Source organism: Acomys minous (assembly GCF_964271855.1).
Source record: "Acomys minous genome assembly, chromosome: 1".
Classification (NCBI taxonomy): domain Eukaryota; kingdom Metazoa; phylum Chordata; class Mammalia; order Rodentia; family Muridae; genus Acomys; species Acomys minous.
The window spans coordinates 112,649,690-112,663,985 of NC_140483.1; the positions used below are offsets into that span (position 1 = coordinate 112,649,690).

At 46.3% G+C, this 14,296-nt stretch overlaps 1 protein-coding gene across 3 annotated transcripts in view; it reads left to right on the forward strand.

Moving 5' to 3' along the window:
- The first annotated feature begins 3,632 nt into the window (after positions 1-3,632).
- The window catches only part of RGS20 (regulator of G protein signaling 20), a 74,096-nt gene continuing 63,432 nt past the window's right edge, over positions 3,633-14,296 (forward strand). The window contains exon 1 of one of the 3 annotated variants that reach the window (XM_084787225.1): positions 3,633-4,233. In XM_084787225.1, coding sequence (XP_084643351.1) covers positions 4,165-4,233 — 69 coding nt within the window. In that variant the 5' untranslated portion in view covers positions 3,633-4,164. Of the gene's footprint in view, positions 4,234-4,452; positions 4,588-4,816; positions 4,841-14,296 lie in introns of those variants that run through there. The other 2 variants (XM_084787226.1, XM_084787227.1) reach the window with 2 other exon arrangements.

Below are 14,296 nucleotides of genomic sequence, written 5' to 3' on the forward strand. Positions count from 1 at the left end.
CAGAGAGCTGGAGGGCTACTGTCCACTGCTCCCTCTCAGGGCAAGGCAATCCTCGGTCTCTGAGTGAGGTGGCCTGCCTGTCTGAGTTCTCCAAATGGCTCATTCGCCCTCCACAAGTGAGCTATTGGCACTTCTCCAGAAACCTCCGGCGTTCATAGCCCCATCCGCTAAAATAAATGCACCGTGGCTGAAGGCAGGGGCGGGGCATGTGAACGTGAAGAATGAAAAATTTAGAATGATCCCGTTCCCCAAGAAACGGCAGTGAAGGAAAGCAACACAATGTGTGCTTACACGGAAATGCAAACCCAGATCAACTCTGCGGCACACACAAAAGACGGAGACAAATCAGCTAGCGCCCGGCTGCTTCCCAGAAAAGGTCTCATGAATGAGAATAGGTTGCTAGGTTTCCCTGCCTCCACCCTCCCACCCACCCGCCCCCACTCCTCCTCTACCTCCAGCCCCCACCCCCACCCAGACAATCCCTTCCCACAAGATTTCCACCGCCTAAAGAAAACAGGCAGGCCTGGTGAGTCCCAAGTCCGGGAACCCAGCCAGGCCCCAGAGCGCCCGCGGCCGCTCCCGCCTTCAGGACCTTGGAGAGCGCCCGCGCCTCGCCCCTGGGACCTGAGCCCAGCTGTCCCTGGCACTCTCTCCCCACCCGAGCCCCAACACACTGTCACTTTTATTCGTTGCTTCCTGCCTCCCCCTTCACTTTTCTTGGCAACCACTACTCTTTTTTTTTTTCCTTTCAAAGACAGAGTGAAATGTTTTTGTGTTTTGCTTGAGGGAGGTGTTTAGATTGGCAGAGTTCGGTTCCGGTTTGTAACTACACTAAATGTTAGTGCCCAAGAAGGTAGGAAGGGCTTAAAGACGGAAGCCACGGTCTTCAAACAGCACTAAGCTGCAGTATGGCCCATACCTGCAATCCTCACACTCAGGAAGCTGAGGCCAGAGAATGGAACGTTTACTAGCAGCCTGGGCTACTCAGAAAGGCATAGTCTCAGAAAAACAAGCAAACAACAATAAGAACAAATTTTTAAAGTTTTTTGTTTTGACAAATGGTTCCTTTTGGCAATCCTACTTCAAAATCTTCTCCTCCTCCACCTTCCCCACCCCCACCCCCTCCTCTGCTTCCTCTTGTCTGAGCCAGGTTCTCAAGTTCTAATGTAGTATGCTGACCTCAAATTCACTAAGTCAAGGATGACCTTTGCATCCACCTACCTCCCACCTCCCCAGTGCTGAGATTACTGTCATATGGGCAGTTTTGCTATGCTGACCTAGGGCTTCTAGGATGCTAGGTAAACCCCACCAAATGTACCCTATTCCCAGCCTTACCTGCGCTACATCTTAATTGTCCCACTAAGGCAAGAATATTTAAAATTCAAATTTAAAGGTTGTTGTTTTTAAAACACGGTCTAGCCGCACTTCTGCATAGCCCAGGCTGTCCTGGAACTCACTTATTTAAACCAGGATGGCCTTGAACTCACAGAGATCTGCCTGCCAAAGTACTGGGGTTAAAGGCATATGACACGACCCCCACCCCCACTAAAAATTCTTTTTAAAAACTAATTTCATTCCTTCTTTCTTTCTTTTTTTTACAAAAGTAGATAAACTTGAAATTTACAGTGTCATTCCTACAGTATGACAGTTGGGTGCTGTTACTGAGAAGGCTGTTTATAGGACTCTGTGCTCCTGCCTACTAGTCTAAATATGTACAAGTATGATTTTTTTTTTACTTTTTTCCCCAAGAAAAACATTAGTATGTTTACTTTCACCTTCTTTGATGCCTAAGTCTCCTAGTTATACGTTTTAGAAAGCGGAAGAATTCTTAAAATAATATGTACACATGGAATTCAGGAAAGAGGCCTGCAGTAGGAATGCTTACAAAACAGAACTCTGATCTCCTCCACTCCCCTAAAAGCTAAGGCCAAGTTGGTCGGCCCCTTCTTCCCTCTCTCTCTACCCAACCCCGGCCTCCAGCTTAAAGTGGGTCTGGAATTCTTGTCTCACTTAACAGCTTTCCCAGTGGCACCTGGTAAGGAAGTCTATCACTACCGGAAAAGGACAGGGCAGGGCGAAGAGGATTCGGATGATGAAAGAGGAAGAATTTAAAAAATGAATAGATGTGAACTAAGCCTTTCTACACAGGCACATTTAGCGTGCATAAAGACTCCATGGGGGTGTAAACGTGCAGATCATGATGCACTAGGCTGGACAGGGACACAAATTTCGCATTCCTATGGAGAGGCTCAGTACTGGATATTCGCAACAGCTGCTGGTCCAGTGTCCTCAACGTTGAGCAGCATAGTTTTAAAGGAGGGGAGTCTTGAAGGGGAACCCTAACCTAGGGCTTTTTCTTTTGTTCTTTCACCGACCTTCCCTAGCACCCTCAAAGTAAATTCTCAAAATGCTTCAGCAAGGTCTCAAGTAGGTGACTGAACAAGATCATAATGATATGCTGGTTTTGTTTCTCTTATTCCCTGCTGTCCACCTCGCACAGTTCCCAGACTCGCCCGCCGCGGTCCCGACGACGCTGCTATGCCATCTTTCTAGCCTGCTTTCCTGCCCCACGCGATTCTTCTTGTGTCTTCTGCGACGACCCCCTCCAGCGGCTCACCAGCAACGCTGGGACTTCTCCCACCAACTTCCTGCCTGGCCGACCGCCTGGCTCTGTCCAGTGCCCTGCCGCCTCCTACTCCTACTTGCGGCCTCAATGGCACTGCCAGGAGGACCTCCGAGGGGTCGCAGTCTGAAGCTGGCAAGTCTAAACCCGGAGCCCGGAGAAGAGGACTCCTGTCCTGGGAAGAGTTCGCCGGAGTCTGTGAGTACTGGGGACTCCTCCAAAGCCATCCTCAGCGTAAGGAGGCCCCAGCCTTCCGCACTCGCTCTAGCCCCAATTGACCCAGCCCACCCTGGTCTAGCACCCGGATATTGGAAGGTCGGAACAGCGCTGGGCATACTTGTAGGAAGGCTCCCGGACGACACTCCCACATCCGCGATGGCACTAGAAGCTACGTTATCCCAAGCCATCCATTCCCTTTCTATAGTCCCTGGGAGCGGGAGGAAGCCCTCCAACGCCTCCGAGGATCTTTTCCAACTGTAGTTGCAGCTCCTTCCTCCAGCCTCCCGGAGCATCCCCACGCGTTGCCAACGCCCGCAGCCGCGTTCTTGCTCCCACTCCTCTGCCCTCTCAGAGGGAGCGGGAGGAAATGACGTGATGTTATTTTTGTGTCAGGTCACTCTGCTGCTTCGGTTTAGCCCTCTGAGCTCAGGCGCACTGCCCAGGGGCCCACTCCAAGGGTTATTCCGCTAGCAGCTGCGACCTGGGGTTGGAAGGCGTCCTTGGAGCTGGCCCCTGGTTCCGCGGCCACACCCGGCTTCCCCTCCCACCACTTTTGAGTCCCGAGTGAAAGGGGACTACAGAGGGACTGCGAGAGACCGGACACCAGGCTTAGGTTTCATTGCACCCACCCTGCCATCCCAGTCGCCGGGCGGGTCCATCCCACTCTGGCTGGCTAGGGCGGTCTGTGACCACTGGGGGAGAGACGGCGGGGGAGACAGAAAGACAGAGACAGAGAGACAGAGAGACAGAGAGACACAGAGAAGAGCTTTCTGGAGAGCTTGTACCGAACGAGTTGGGGGCAGAAGGGACAGTGGGGATTGTCCTGCAGAGGCGGGCAGGTCACAGGCGCGACCTCCCTACCCCTACGCTTGCTCCCCAGCTTTGTTTCATTCACAAGGTCCCAGCACTCGTTCACTCACTCTGAACAGGCCTCCGCAAAGCAAAGGCCAGAGAATAAAGAGAGAAGGCTTTGCTGCAGCATCCTCAAAGCTCGCTCAGTTTCGCACCCACTCTTTTGTTGTGACTGGTTGAGAGGAGCTGAGTCCGGGGCTCCTTTCGCTAGCATTGGGACTTGGGAGTGCCCCCAGCCTCCAAGTACTGCGCGCCGCTGCCAGAAGGAGGCGAGCCCAGGGATTGCCTAGCCCTAGGAAAGAGAGCGCGGGGGTGGAAAGGAGTCAGAGAAGGGAAAGGAGGAGGAAGAGAGAAGAGCTTGGGAGCTCAGACCCAGAGACGCAGGAAAGGGCGGGAGGCAGAGAGTCAGCGCGGGCGGAGTAGAAACCGCGCTTACTAGTGTAGGAAAAACTAAGGCACACTCCGGACGCATGCGCACGGCCAACGGAGGCCAGAGGGCCAGAGCTTCCCCGCCAGCTAGCCCAGTGGACACTGGCCTGGTAAGTACGTGGTTTCCTCCCCCTCTTCCTCTCTGAATCTCTCCTGAAACCCTGGACCCGTCCGTGGAAGGAGCTCGAAGGACCTGGGGCGCCAGTCGCTTCCTTGCCCGATTTGGGAAACCCTGGCGTGCCATCGCTCTCTGGGTTAGTCAGTGCCTGTTGCGAGTGGGTTGTAGGTTCGGAATATGTCAGTGTCTGAAGGAGGTCTCCGAACCTTCGCGATCAATTATTATCAGACCTACCACGCAGGTGGTCCCAGGTCTCAGTGCAGGACGAAAAATGTCCGAGCTCTCACTGAGTTCGGGAAAGGATGCGCCCCAGGGCCGAAGACTGGAGTGGGCAATTTGAGCGCAGGTGGGAAGGTGACACTCCCTGAACGCTGTCCCTCGCGCCTCGGAGGCCAGCGGGCAGAGTTGAGCTGAAGGTGGGAGGCCAGACCTCTCCTTCAGCGCTGGGCTCCGCAAGCACCTGAGAACAGTCGCTTAAGGGACAGGCGCTGGGGGTGGTTTCCTTTCCAGGCCCGGGCGCTGGATTTTCAATACTCAGAGCGGGGCTCCAGACGTTGGAACCTGCCGAGGTGCCCAGGCTGCGGTAACTGAAGGTATGGGTAGGTAGCGGAGAGGCTGCAAGTAGGTGAGCAACGGGGAGTAGGGTCTTTGTATGCTGGTGCCCTCAGGCTTGGGGGACTTGGGTTGGTTAGGGGCCTTAAGGCAGACGGCTCCCGGGACTAGGGTGGGTTCTTTCTGAGATCTGGGTGCTTGCGGATATCCCCACCCACTGCTTCAGGAGAGTAGGTAAGAGAGAGGACTCTAAAGAGGCAGCTCTCGGGGGGCGTGTGAGTGTTTGGGGAGAGGTTTGAATGCGCAGCAGGATTTACACACACCGGGAGTGTGCGACAGAAGGTGGGCGTTGGGGAGAGGTGTGCAGACGTTACTACCTACCCTCCCTACGCAGGGAGCTGGGGCTTGGGCTCTGGGAGAGGTGACTTTCAGAAGCTGAGATGGGTCAGGAGCCTTCCTGGATCCCAAAGCAAGGGAAACCCTGGGCGAGAGGAGCTAGCTAGCCACACACTCACAGCCGCTGGTAGAAGTGGGGTGAAAGCATGTTTGGGGCTGGCCTGAGACAGACTCAGGAGACTCTGGTGGGAGCACCTGCTGCCTCTGCGCCACCAGGCGGTGAACCGCGCCAGAGCGCAGAAGAAAGTGGTGGTGCCGGAGGATTTCTGTCCGGAAGAAGAGTGCTGGAAGGGAAATCCCTCATCCTTTCCTGAGACTGTGATGAAGGCCTTGGGGTTTCCAAGACTTCACAGCCAGATAGCTACCTGGCCTGATGAACCTGGCTACCAGTGGCAACTGCAGTTAGAGTGCTGAGTGCTGGCGATAGCCCTTCGCCCGCTAGCTAGCAAAAATGCTCCTGGATTATTTGGCTCCAATTTACTCTTGAAATGTGCATAGTGGAGAGTTCCAGCAACAATCACTTCTCACCACTTGAAGGATATTTGTCCCGAAGGATATTTGTGCTAAAACGACCCTTAACTTTAAGTGCTTTGGAACAATTCTAATGCACACCATTTAATTATTTTATTTCTATCTGCCAGAAACCTAGCTTTTATAGGGTTCCATCCTGTTTATCTTCTGTTCGTTAATGTGCATCTTTTGTATCTTACATCAGCAAAGCATGTAAGAGTAAGACGTAGTATCTAAGAGGTGGAGAGTTCTTCCTGCAATCTGTTAAGTGCGGTCTCAAATCCCAGCCAGGCTGTGACTTTCAGAGGTTAATTTCTTTATGCTTTGGTTTATTATCTGCAAAAGGAGGAGTGGCATACCTTTGATAAATTAGTACCGTACATTTTCCACAGGCTCACGCTGTGCAAAAGCTAGTCACAGAGCTGGAGAGATGGCTCATTGGTTAAGAGAATGTACCTCTCTCGTAGTGGACCAGAGTTCAGCTCCCAGCACCAGTGCTGGCTGCTCCCAACAACCTGTAGCCTTAGTTCTAGGGGATCCAGCACCCTCTTCTTGCCTCAGCAAGCACTTCATACGCTTGTAATCTGCCCACATATGTGCAGACACTCATATGTAGACATAAAATGAAAACTAAATGCTTTTTTTTTTACAAAGCTATTCCTACTGTTATTATAGTGATGGTACGTTGGTTTAGTGGAGTTCAAAATCTAAAGAACTGGCTGGAGAGATGGCTCAGCGGTTAAGAGCACTGACTGTTCTTCCAGAGGTCATGAGTTCAATTCCCAGTAACCGCATAGTGGCTCTCAAAATCTAAAGAACTATGAACATATAAATATGCATGCATCACTAGCCCCAGCTCTCCTGAGGCTGGGCAAAAAATAAAAAATTTAAATTTAAAAAATTATAGCCCTCGAGGTCAAGTGAATTACACATTGCCATTCTGTCACAAAAGAAAAAACAGAATATAAAGATAAGGAATATAATGCCTATTTCCATATGCTATGAAGTATGTGTTTACACACTGATAAGGGTTTTGTTGTCAAATCATAAAACAGTAAATGTTTTCTCTTGATATTTAAATTTAAGTACAATTCATTTCTCTATTACATGGGCTTTTTCATTAAGAATAATTGTGAAATATTTACAAGTGACCATCAAACAGCATTTAAAGAGAGGTTTACTCTTTAAAAGGAGTTGGGTTTGGTAAGATGTTATAACAGATAAAGACACTTGGTGTGCAAGCCTCAGGACCTGCGTTTAAACCCAGGAACCCAACAACACACATAAAGGTCGAAGGAGAGAATTGACCTCCACGTGGGCCACATCTTCAGCACTCCTCCAATATACATACATTCACATACCAAAAAAAAAAAGCAATAAATAAATATTTTAAAGTGCTATGTTTATGGGGTCTAGAGATACATTTCCATTGATAGAGCACTTGCCTAAATGCACAAAGCTCTGGGTCATGCCCCCCCCCACACACACACCATGCTCCTCCTGCTTCCCCTCCCCCCACCCCCACACACACCATGTAAACCCCTGTGGTGTTCATGCAGGTGATCCCAGCACCTAGGAGGTAAGGCAGGAGGATTGGAAGCTGAAGCCATGCTCAGCCACATCACTCAGCAGATTCAGAGCCAGCCTAGGCTACACGAGGCTCTCTTTGTTAAACAACTCTACATGTGACGAGTTACAGGTTAAGTCGTGGTGTTTACAAAACAGCCAATGTTGTCACTGAAATGACAATTTCAAAGTAACTTTGGAGGAAATAAACAGGCTAATTTTCTTGAGAATATTAAACAATTCACCCCAAAAGCTATTTATCGTATAAAAATATAGGATGATGGTAACCCAGTTACTCATTCCTCCTTCTTCCTTTTACAAACTCGGAAACATTCTGAGAGTTTGCGATTTCAGCTACTGAGGGGCTGAAGGAAGATGAGAGTTCTGATTCTGGCAAAGGGCGCTGAGGATTTGTGAACCCCCTTTGACAAGCAAGAGGCTAAGGAGTACGCCAGGAAAGCAAGGCCTTGCCATCATGGTACTTACTTGGTGTTATAAAGATATGACCACAAAGGTCACGGGGCAAGCGACGGCCAGGCTGGCCTCAGAGCTAAGGTCCCACAAAGGGATGTGTGCAATTGCATATTCTACTCATCTCTCTGAGCAGCGTTATATTAGAAATCATTTTCAAGCCTTTCTTACATTTTAAAACTCTTCTGCTTCTCTGGGGGTCACTTCCATGAGGAAGCCTACTAGGAAAACCTTTAAAATCATACAGGAGATCTTTATTCTTTCAGATTTTGTGAACTAGCAAGTGAAAGAGCAAAACTTGCCTGTTTGGTGGTCGTAGCTTAGCTAAGGATGTCAAATTTGAGTTCTTTAAATCTTACTGTATATTGATGTCTGTCTTCCTATGGAGCCATGTTAACCATCTATGAGGAGGACGAGGAGAACAGCTTCAAGGAGATGCCTGCAGAGGAGGTGGGAGGTGGTGTCTTCTCTTACAACGTTATTTTAACAAACAGGAATGTATTTGTTAATTTAGGTTTTTTTCAAGACAGGGTTTCTCTGTACAGCCTGGCTATCCTGGAACTCACTCTATAGATCAGGCTGGCCTTGAACGCATAGAGATCTGCCTGCTTCTGCCTCCTGAGTACTTGGATTAAAGATGTGTGCCGCCACTGCCAGGCCGAACAGGGTGTTTCCTGGGGGAGATGTTTCTAGGAATTGCGTTGCATGCTTGAAGAAGGAGACCATGGTTCTCTCGAGTGTGTGAGCTGAATGGGTATGTTCCCATTGGCTCTGCATCTTATGAGGCCTATAGGTTCTAGAAATATGAGACACTAGGCTGGGAGAGACTCTCTGGCGTGATCCCGAGCCAGTTCCACAGCAGTGAAGTTTGAAATGACATGTGTCAGTCACGTCAGGTCGCAGTGCAATTATCATGTGAATCACTGTCCAAGTGGAAATCTGCAGGATGGTTTTTTGGGGCACCACCGGGTGACTCACTTCTATTCAAATAAGCGCAGTGTCATTCCGCAGCTAATAAATTCACTCTGAGTCATAGTTTAGCATTTAGTACAATAAGTGTGAGTCACTGACTACCAGCACTGTCTGAGATGTCCCCTGAATGTTACCTTGAGCTGGGTGTTTGGGGCTTTAGGCATGGCTGCAGAAGTCCTAGCACAATTGAATGGGATCTCTCAGAGGCCATGCACGATCAGCTTTGATGGCCCTCCAGTTGGAATGCTCATGCCTTTATTAGGAATTCACAAAATAGATCACTGTATTCTAGTCTGCTGGTTTGATTCTATCTGTACTGGGGATTATTTGTGAAACATGAGTAAGACCCTATATTGTCCCAGTAGTGCTATTTTGCCTGAGTTATCTCCAAAGTTATTAAAGCCAGGTAACTATTCTGACTTGTAGTTATTAATCTAACGCCGGATTATAAAATCCTTTGAAATCTATGTTACTATATGTATTTAAGACCAATGCATCTGAGGCAAGATTACCCAGCAATTTTGACTTGATGAGGAGCTGGATGGTGTCATCTGTTTCCCTGTCTAACAGTGAGCAAGCAAAGGGCTGGGAACTGGCTTGTCAATTGCTTACGCTCCAGCGTGAAGAGCTACTGCTAGATCACACATCAGGTACTGCTGCATCAAGGATAGCAACACCTGGCTGGCACTGTGCAGGAGGGAGTGTACGTGCGTGCGTGCGTGCGTGCATGCGTGCGTGCGTGCGTGCATGTGTGTGTGTGTGTGTGTGTGTGTGTGTGTGTGTGTGTGTCTTGATATGTGTGCACAAGGGTACTTTCATGCTTGGGATGAACACGCAAGGCCTCAGACATATCAAGCTGTGATCATCATTAGAAGCCCCCAGGCCCAAATATGCAACACTTGTAACTCATCATAGGCTGACAATGAGATTTAATGAACTACAAGATCTCTTAATTTCTATAAAAGTTTTGCTGATAATTAATGATAGAGAAAACAGGATTAGACTGTTGTTTAGAATTGTGTATAAGGAGCACTCACCTAGCAAGTGCAAGGCCCTGGGTTTGATTTCCAACACAGAGAAAAGATCTGAACATACATTTATATTTTCTTTATTCATTGTATTTGGGTTTTTAGGAGGCAGAATCTAAAGTTTGTGATGCTCTTGCCTCAGTGTCCCAATTATTAGGATTACAGGCCTATAACAGTGCCTGAGTTCTTTATCTATTTTCTAATGCTTACAAGAGAAATTTAGATCCACAAGCTATACACGTTACTGTCTTTGTGAAGAAAGAGGCATTCGCCTGATACGTAAGCATGTCTTTTTTTTTTTTTTTACTGCTATCTAGGCCAGGGCTCCCAACCCCAGGCCTCCCTACATCTGGCTAAATGGCTGCTTTCTGTGTAGGACTTTCTAGTGGCAATCCACTAGGTATTGCCAGAATTCCCTGAACATGGACAAGAAATCATCCCTGCTCAAGACCATAATATAGAGTCTTTTTCAGTTCCCCACCCTTTAAGATGTCTTCTTCCTTTCTCCAAGTCTGCACTCCGGTGCTAACCACTTTCCATAGCCTCTTATGCAGGCTGTGCTGAATTCTGAACTTCATATGAAAATTCAAAATAATCCACTATGACAAGTTCATGATCTCGGCATCTACGTCCTAGCTTTGTATTATGTTTTTCAGATTCACTCATGATCTGAGCTGTTATTCTTCAGTGCTGGACAGTGCTCCTTTTTAAAAAAGATATCGCTGTGTATTGATCCATTCCACTACTGAAGGATACTGGAGGTGTTTCTAGTGTGGTGCTACTCTGAGTGATAGTAAAATGGGCATTCTCACTCATGTCTTTGGCTGATGCATCTCTGTTGGTTGATGCATCGCTGCTGGCTATACAAGCAAGGATGAAATTGCTGAGCGATGGGTCCCAGCTATATTTATCTTAGTAGATACTGCCAAACTGTTCCAAACTCCCAATCAATTTACATTCCCATTAGAAAAGTAGTCTTGTTTGACAACCTCATTGTACTTGGTGCTGTTTGCCTGTTTCGTGTTCCTCATGTTGATGGCTATGCAGTGCCACCTCATTGTGCCCTCCACTCATCTCTCCCTGATTACTGATAATGTTGACCATCTTTTCGTATGTTTTGACCATCTGGGTTACGTCTATTGGAAATTATCCCTTACATCCTTGCTCACTTTTGGGGGCCATCTGTTGTTACTCCCATTATTAATTTGTAGGAGCTCTTCGTGCGTCCCTAATGTTTGTGTGGATGTGTCTGCTTCTCCAGTGCAAAGTTCCAAAGTCTTTGTGTTCTTCCTAACACACACAAAACAGAGCAGGCTGGATATAGGCAAGGCTGTGTACTCTCTATATACTCTCAAGGCCCGTGCCCAGTGACAAACTTTCTCCCGCAAGACTGCACCGCCTAAACTTCCACAAACAAGTCCATCAACTAGGAACCAAGTGCTCTAATTCCTGAGCCTCTGGGAGACATTCTTATTCAAACCGCCAAGGTAGCGCAGTTGGTAGGGTGCCTGCCCAAGCATGTAGGAAACCCTGGATCGGAGCTCAGCACCACATGAGCCAGATGGAGTGGAAAATGCCTGTTATCTCAGCAATTGACAGGTGGGTGCAGGATGGCTAGAAATTCATCTCACCTCAACGACGTATACCAAGTTCAATGCCAGCATGAACTATATGAAAAGAAGTAAACAAATGAGTAAATAAATGAAGTTTTCTTCTTTGTTTTTGGCTTGCCACAGTGACATTGCTACACGCAGGTGCCTTTTCTTTGCACCATTGCTTTGGATTCACTGCACTCCTTGTATCTGGGTTTTTGTTTCTCACTTGCCTTGGAAATTTTTCACTCAGTATGTCATGGTAGGATTTTTCCCCCATTTTTTTCTTTCTTTCAATATCTCTTTAAATGTTTTTTTGTACTACTTTTTCTTCTCTTTCCTGTTTCTGTAATTCAAACTATACATATTTAAGATATTTTTCCTCCCCTCACATCATGCCTCTTGCTTTCCTTGGCCGTGTGTGTGTGTGTGTGTGTGTGTGTGTGTGTGTGTGTGTGTGTGTTTGCTTCAATTTGAATATGTTCAGTTTAACTGTGATTTGGTTTACTAGGTCTGTCTTCTGTTATTCCTAATCTTCTGCAAAAACCAAACAACAACTTGCTTATTTCAGAATTCATCTCTTGTTCTACATTAAATGTACTATATCCATTTGATACTTTTTTGCAAATAAAAATTTCTTGGTGAAATTAATCTTTTCATCAGTTCTGTCCATTTAACTGTCTGCTAAATTTAATATTAGGATTATTATGCATTTATATCTACTGTTTAAAAAAAGTATTGGCTGTGTTCTTTTCCCCCTAATAATTTCCCCCCAGAGGTATATCGATTATCAGAATAAGGGACTAATAATTCCAGGCTGAAAATATCTTTGTGGTCTGAGTCTGCTTTCAGTTTTAATAAACTGTGGCTTGCCTATGTTCATTTCTGTCCCTTGATTTTTCTCTTGGACTTTGGAGGCAGAGCCTTGTAAGAAACCTGGTGTCACGTCAGTGGTTTCCCTCCACCTCCCCTGTGGCACACACCTGAGTACTCCATAGAGGGCCGGAGGAAGTTCGCTAGCATTGAAGGATGCTTGCTCGAGAGCAGAATTTGTTTAAAGCCTCAACCCATGTTCAGAGGCAAGAAAGGCTCAGGGAAGAAGACATACTGCTCTCCTTGGGTGAGCCCTTGCTCTCAGAGATTCTATTTTGTCTAATCATGTTTGCTTCTGTCGAACACTCAACTGCCTTGGAAATGGAATGTTAACCCTTTACTTGCTTTTTTACGTGGTTGTGTAGAACAGCAACCACCTTTGGCCTACTGGTGCTTTTTAGTTAAGTTTCTTTTTCTTCTGTCTTAGGGTTACATGGCATTTTGTCTTTCTGCTATATCACTTGTTTTGTGGGACTCAGAAATGCATATTTGCAATGTTTATAACTATGCATAAGATGTAAGTATGCCTGAGATTTTTAAAATGTTAGAGAAACACATATTATAATACTGATGGCTCTTGGGCGTCAGATTATAGATCTGGGATTAAAAACATGAGCACTGGCTAAAAGAAAATTGGGCTTCAAATTTGGTTCTACTTATTTCCATGCAAACCTCTGAGTCTGAACATGTATACTGCTCTTAACATTTTGTTGTAGTAAGTATACAGTCCATGGTTCAAAAGAGCAATTAAAGACTCATTAGTCCTCCAGCATGTAGCCACCACTGTTTTGGTGTTGGACCATGCATGACTTTAAGCATTTGTGCTTTGACATAATTCTGTTTGATGAAAAATTTAAGCTTAACACCATTTAAACTTGGTTCTGAGAAAACTTCTTCAAATATAAAAACCTGATATCCAGGAAAATGTTACTGAATAAATTCATGAGTTTACAGTTTGCCAAATAATTGGACATTTATAAATTTTTAAAATTACCCCCAACCCTGAATAATTCAGATAAAATTTAGTTGTGAGGAATTATATTGATAATAGTCACTCTCTGTGGTTTTATGACAGAACTCTTCCTGGAGAGTTGCGACATCCATGTCTACTCATCACAGATCAGGAGCCCATGACAGACCAAAGCACAGATACCACTAAAGTTCAATTTGGTGAACCATGAGTTTTATTAGGGTTACTTAACAGCAATAGAAATGACTCAAAGACAGGTACATCACCAAAGCCCACCTGAGAATGGTGACAGCTCACAAAGCTTAGAACCTAGAGCACCTTCAGGCAGCTCAACAGGTTGGAGGTCCTTTCCAGGTGCTTCATCAGTGGGTCTAAACATGTTTAAGTAGCTGGGTTGGTTTTTGCTTCTTTCAGACAGCGGTCTGGTCTCTGAGTGTTCTTTACAGCTTTTATTGCTAAGTGTGGCAGGGAGGGGCTTAGTGAATCTGGTCAGTTTCAGGGAATTCCTGAGGCTGGATTGAGTTGTTGACCTTTCTTCTTAAGGAGTTTCCCAGCACCATGCAATGTTTCAATCTCTGGGAAGACTGTTACACAACATCAACAAAATCTACTTGCTACTCCTGCTTCATGTTATAGCCAGTGGGGTGATTTTAAGAAAACAGTATTTAAAAACATTAAGAAAACACTAATTATATTTTTGTAAAGAACATTTCTTTTATTTACAATGAAGCATCTGTTGGCACTGTGAGTTATTTAAAATACTTAATTTGTATATTCAATTTCCTGTTGCCAAGGTGCTTTTTTTTACACTATGTCATTCACATCTTTTAAAAATATACTGTGGTAATATGTGAGGAAAATCCAGTATCTACTTTGAATATGGATTGAAAACAGTAATTCTGGAGGCAGATAGCAGGCAGGACTGTCTCAGCTGAAGCAAGGACAGTGGCTTCTCCTTTGTGTCTCTGAGGCCTTGGCGCATCACCTACTTCTTTTCCATAGCCTGAGCACTGGCTTCATTGTGCCGACACATTCAAGGGGATCTGAACTCAATACAGCTATGGACAGATGTCAAAGGGTAGGTCCTGTTATACATCAATCTGAAAATGAAACGCTTCTTACTAT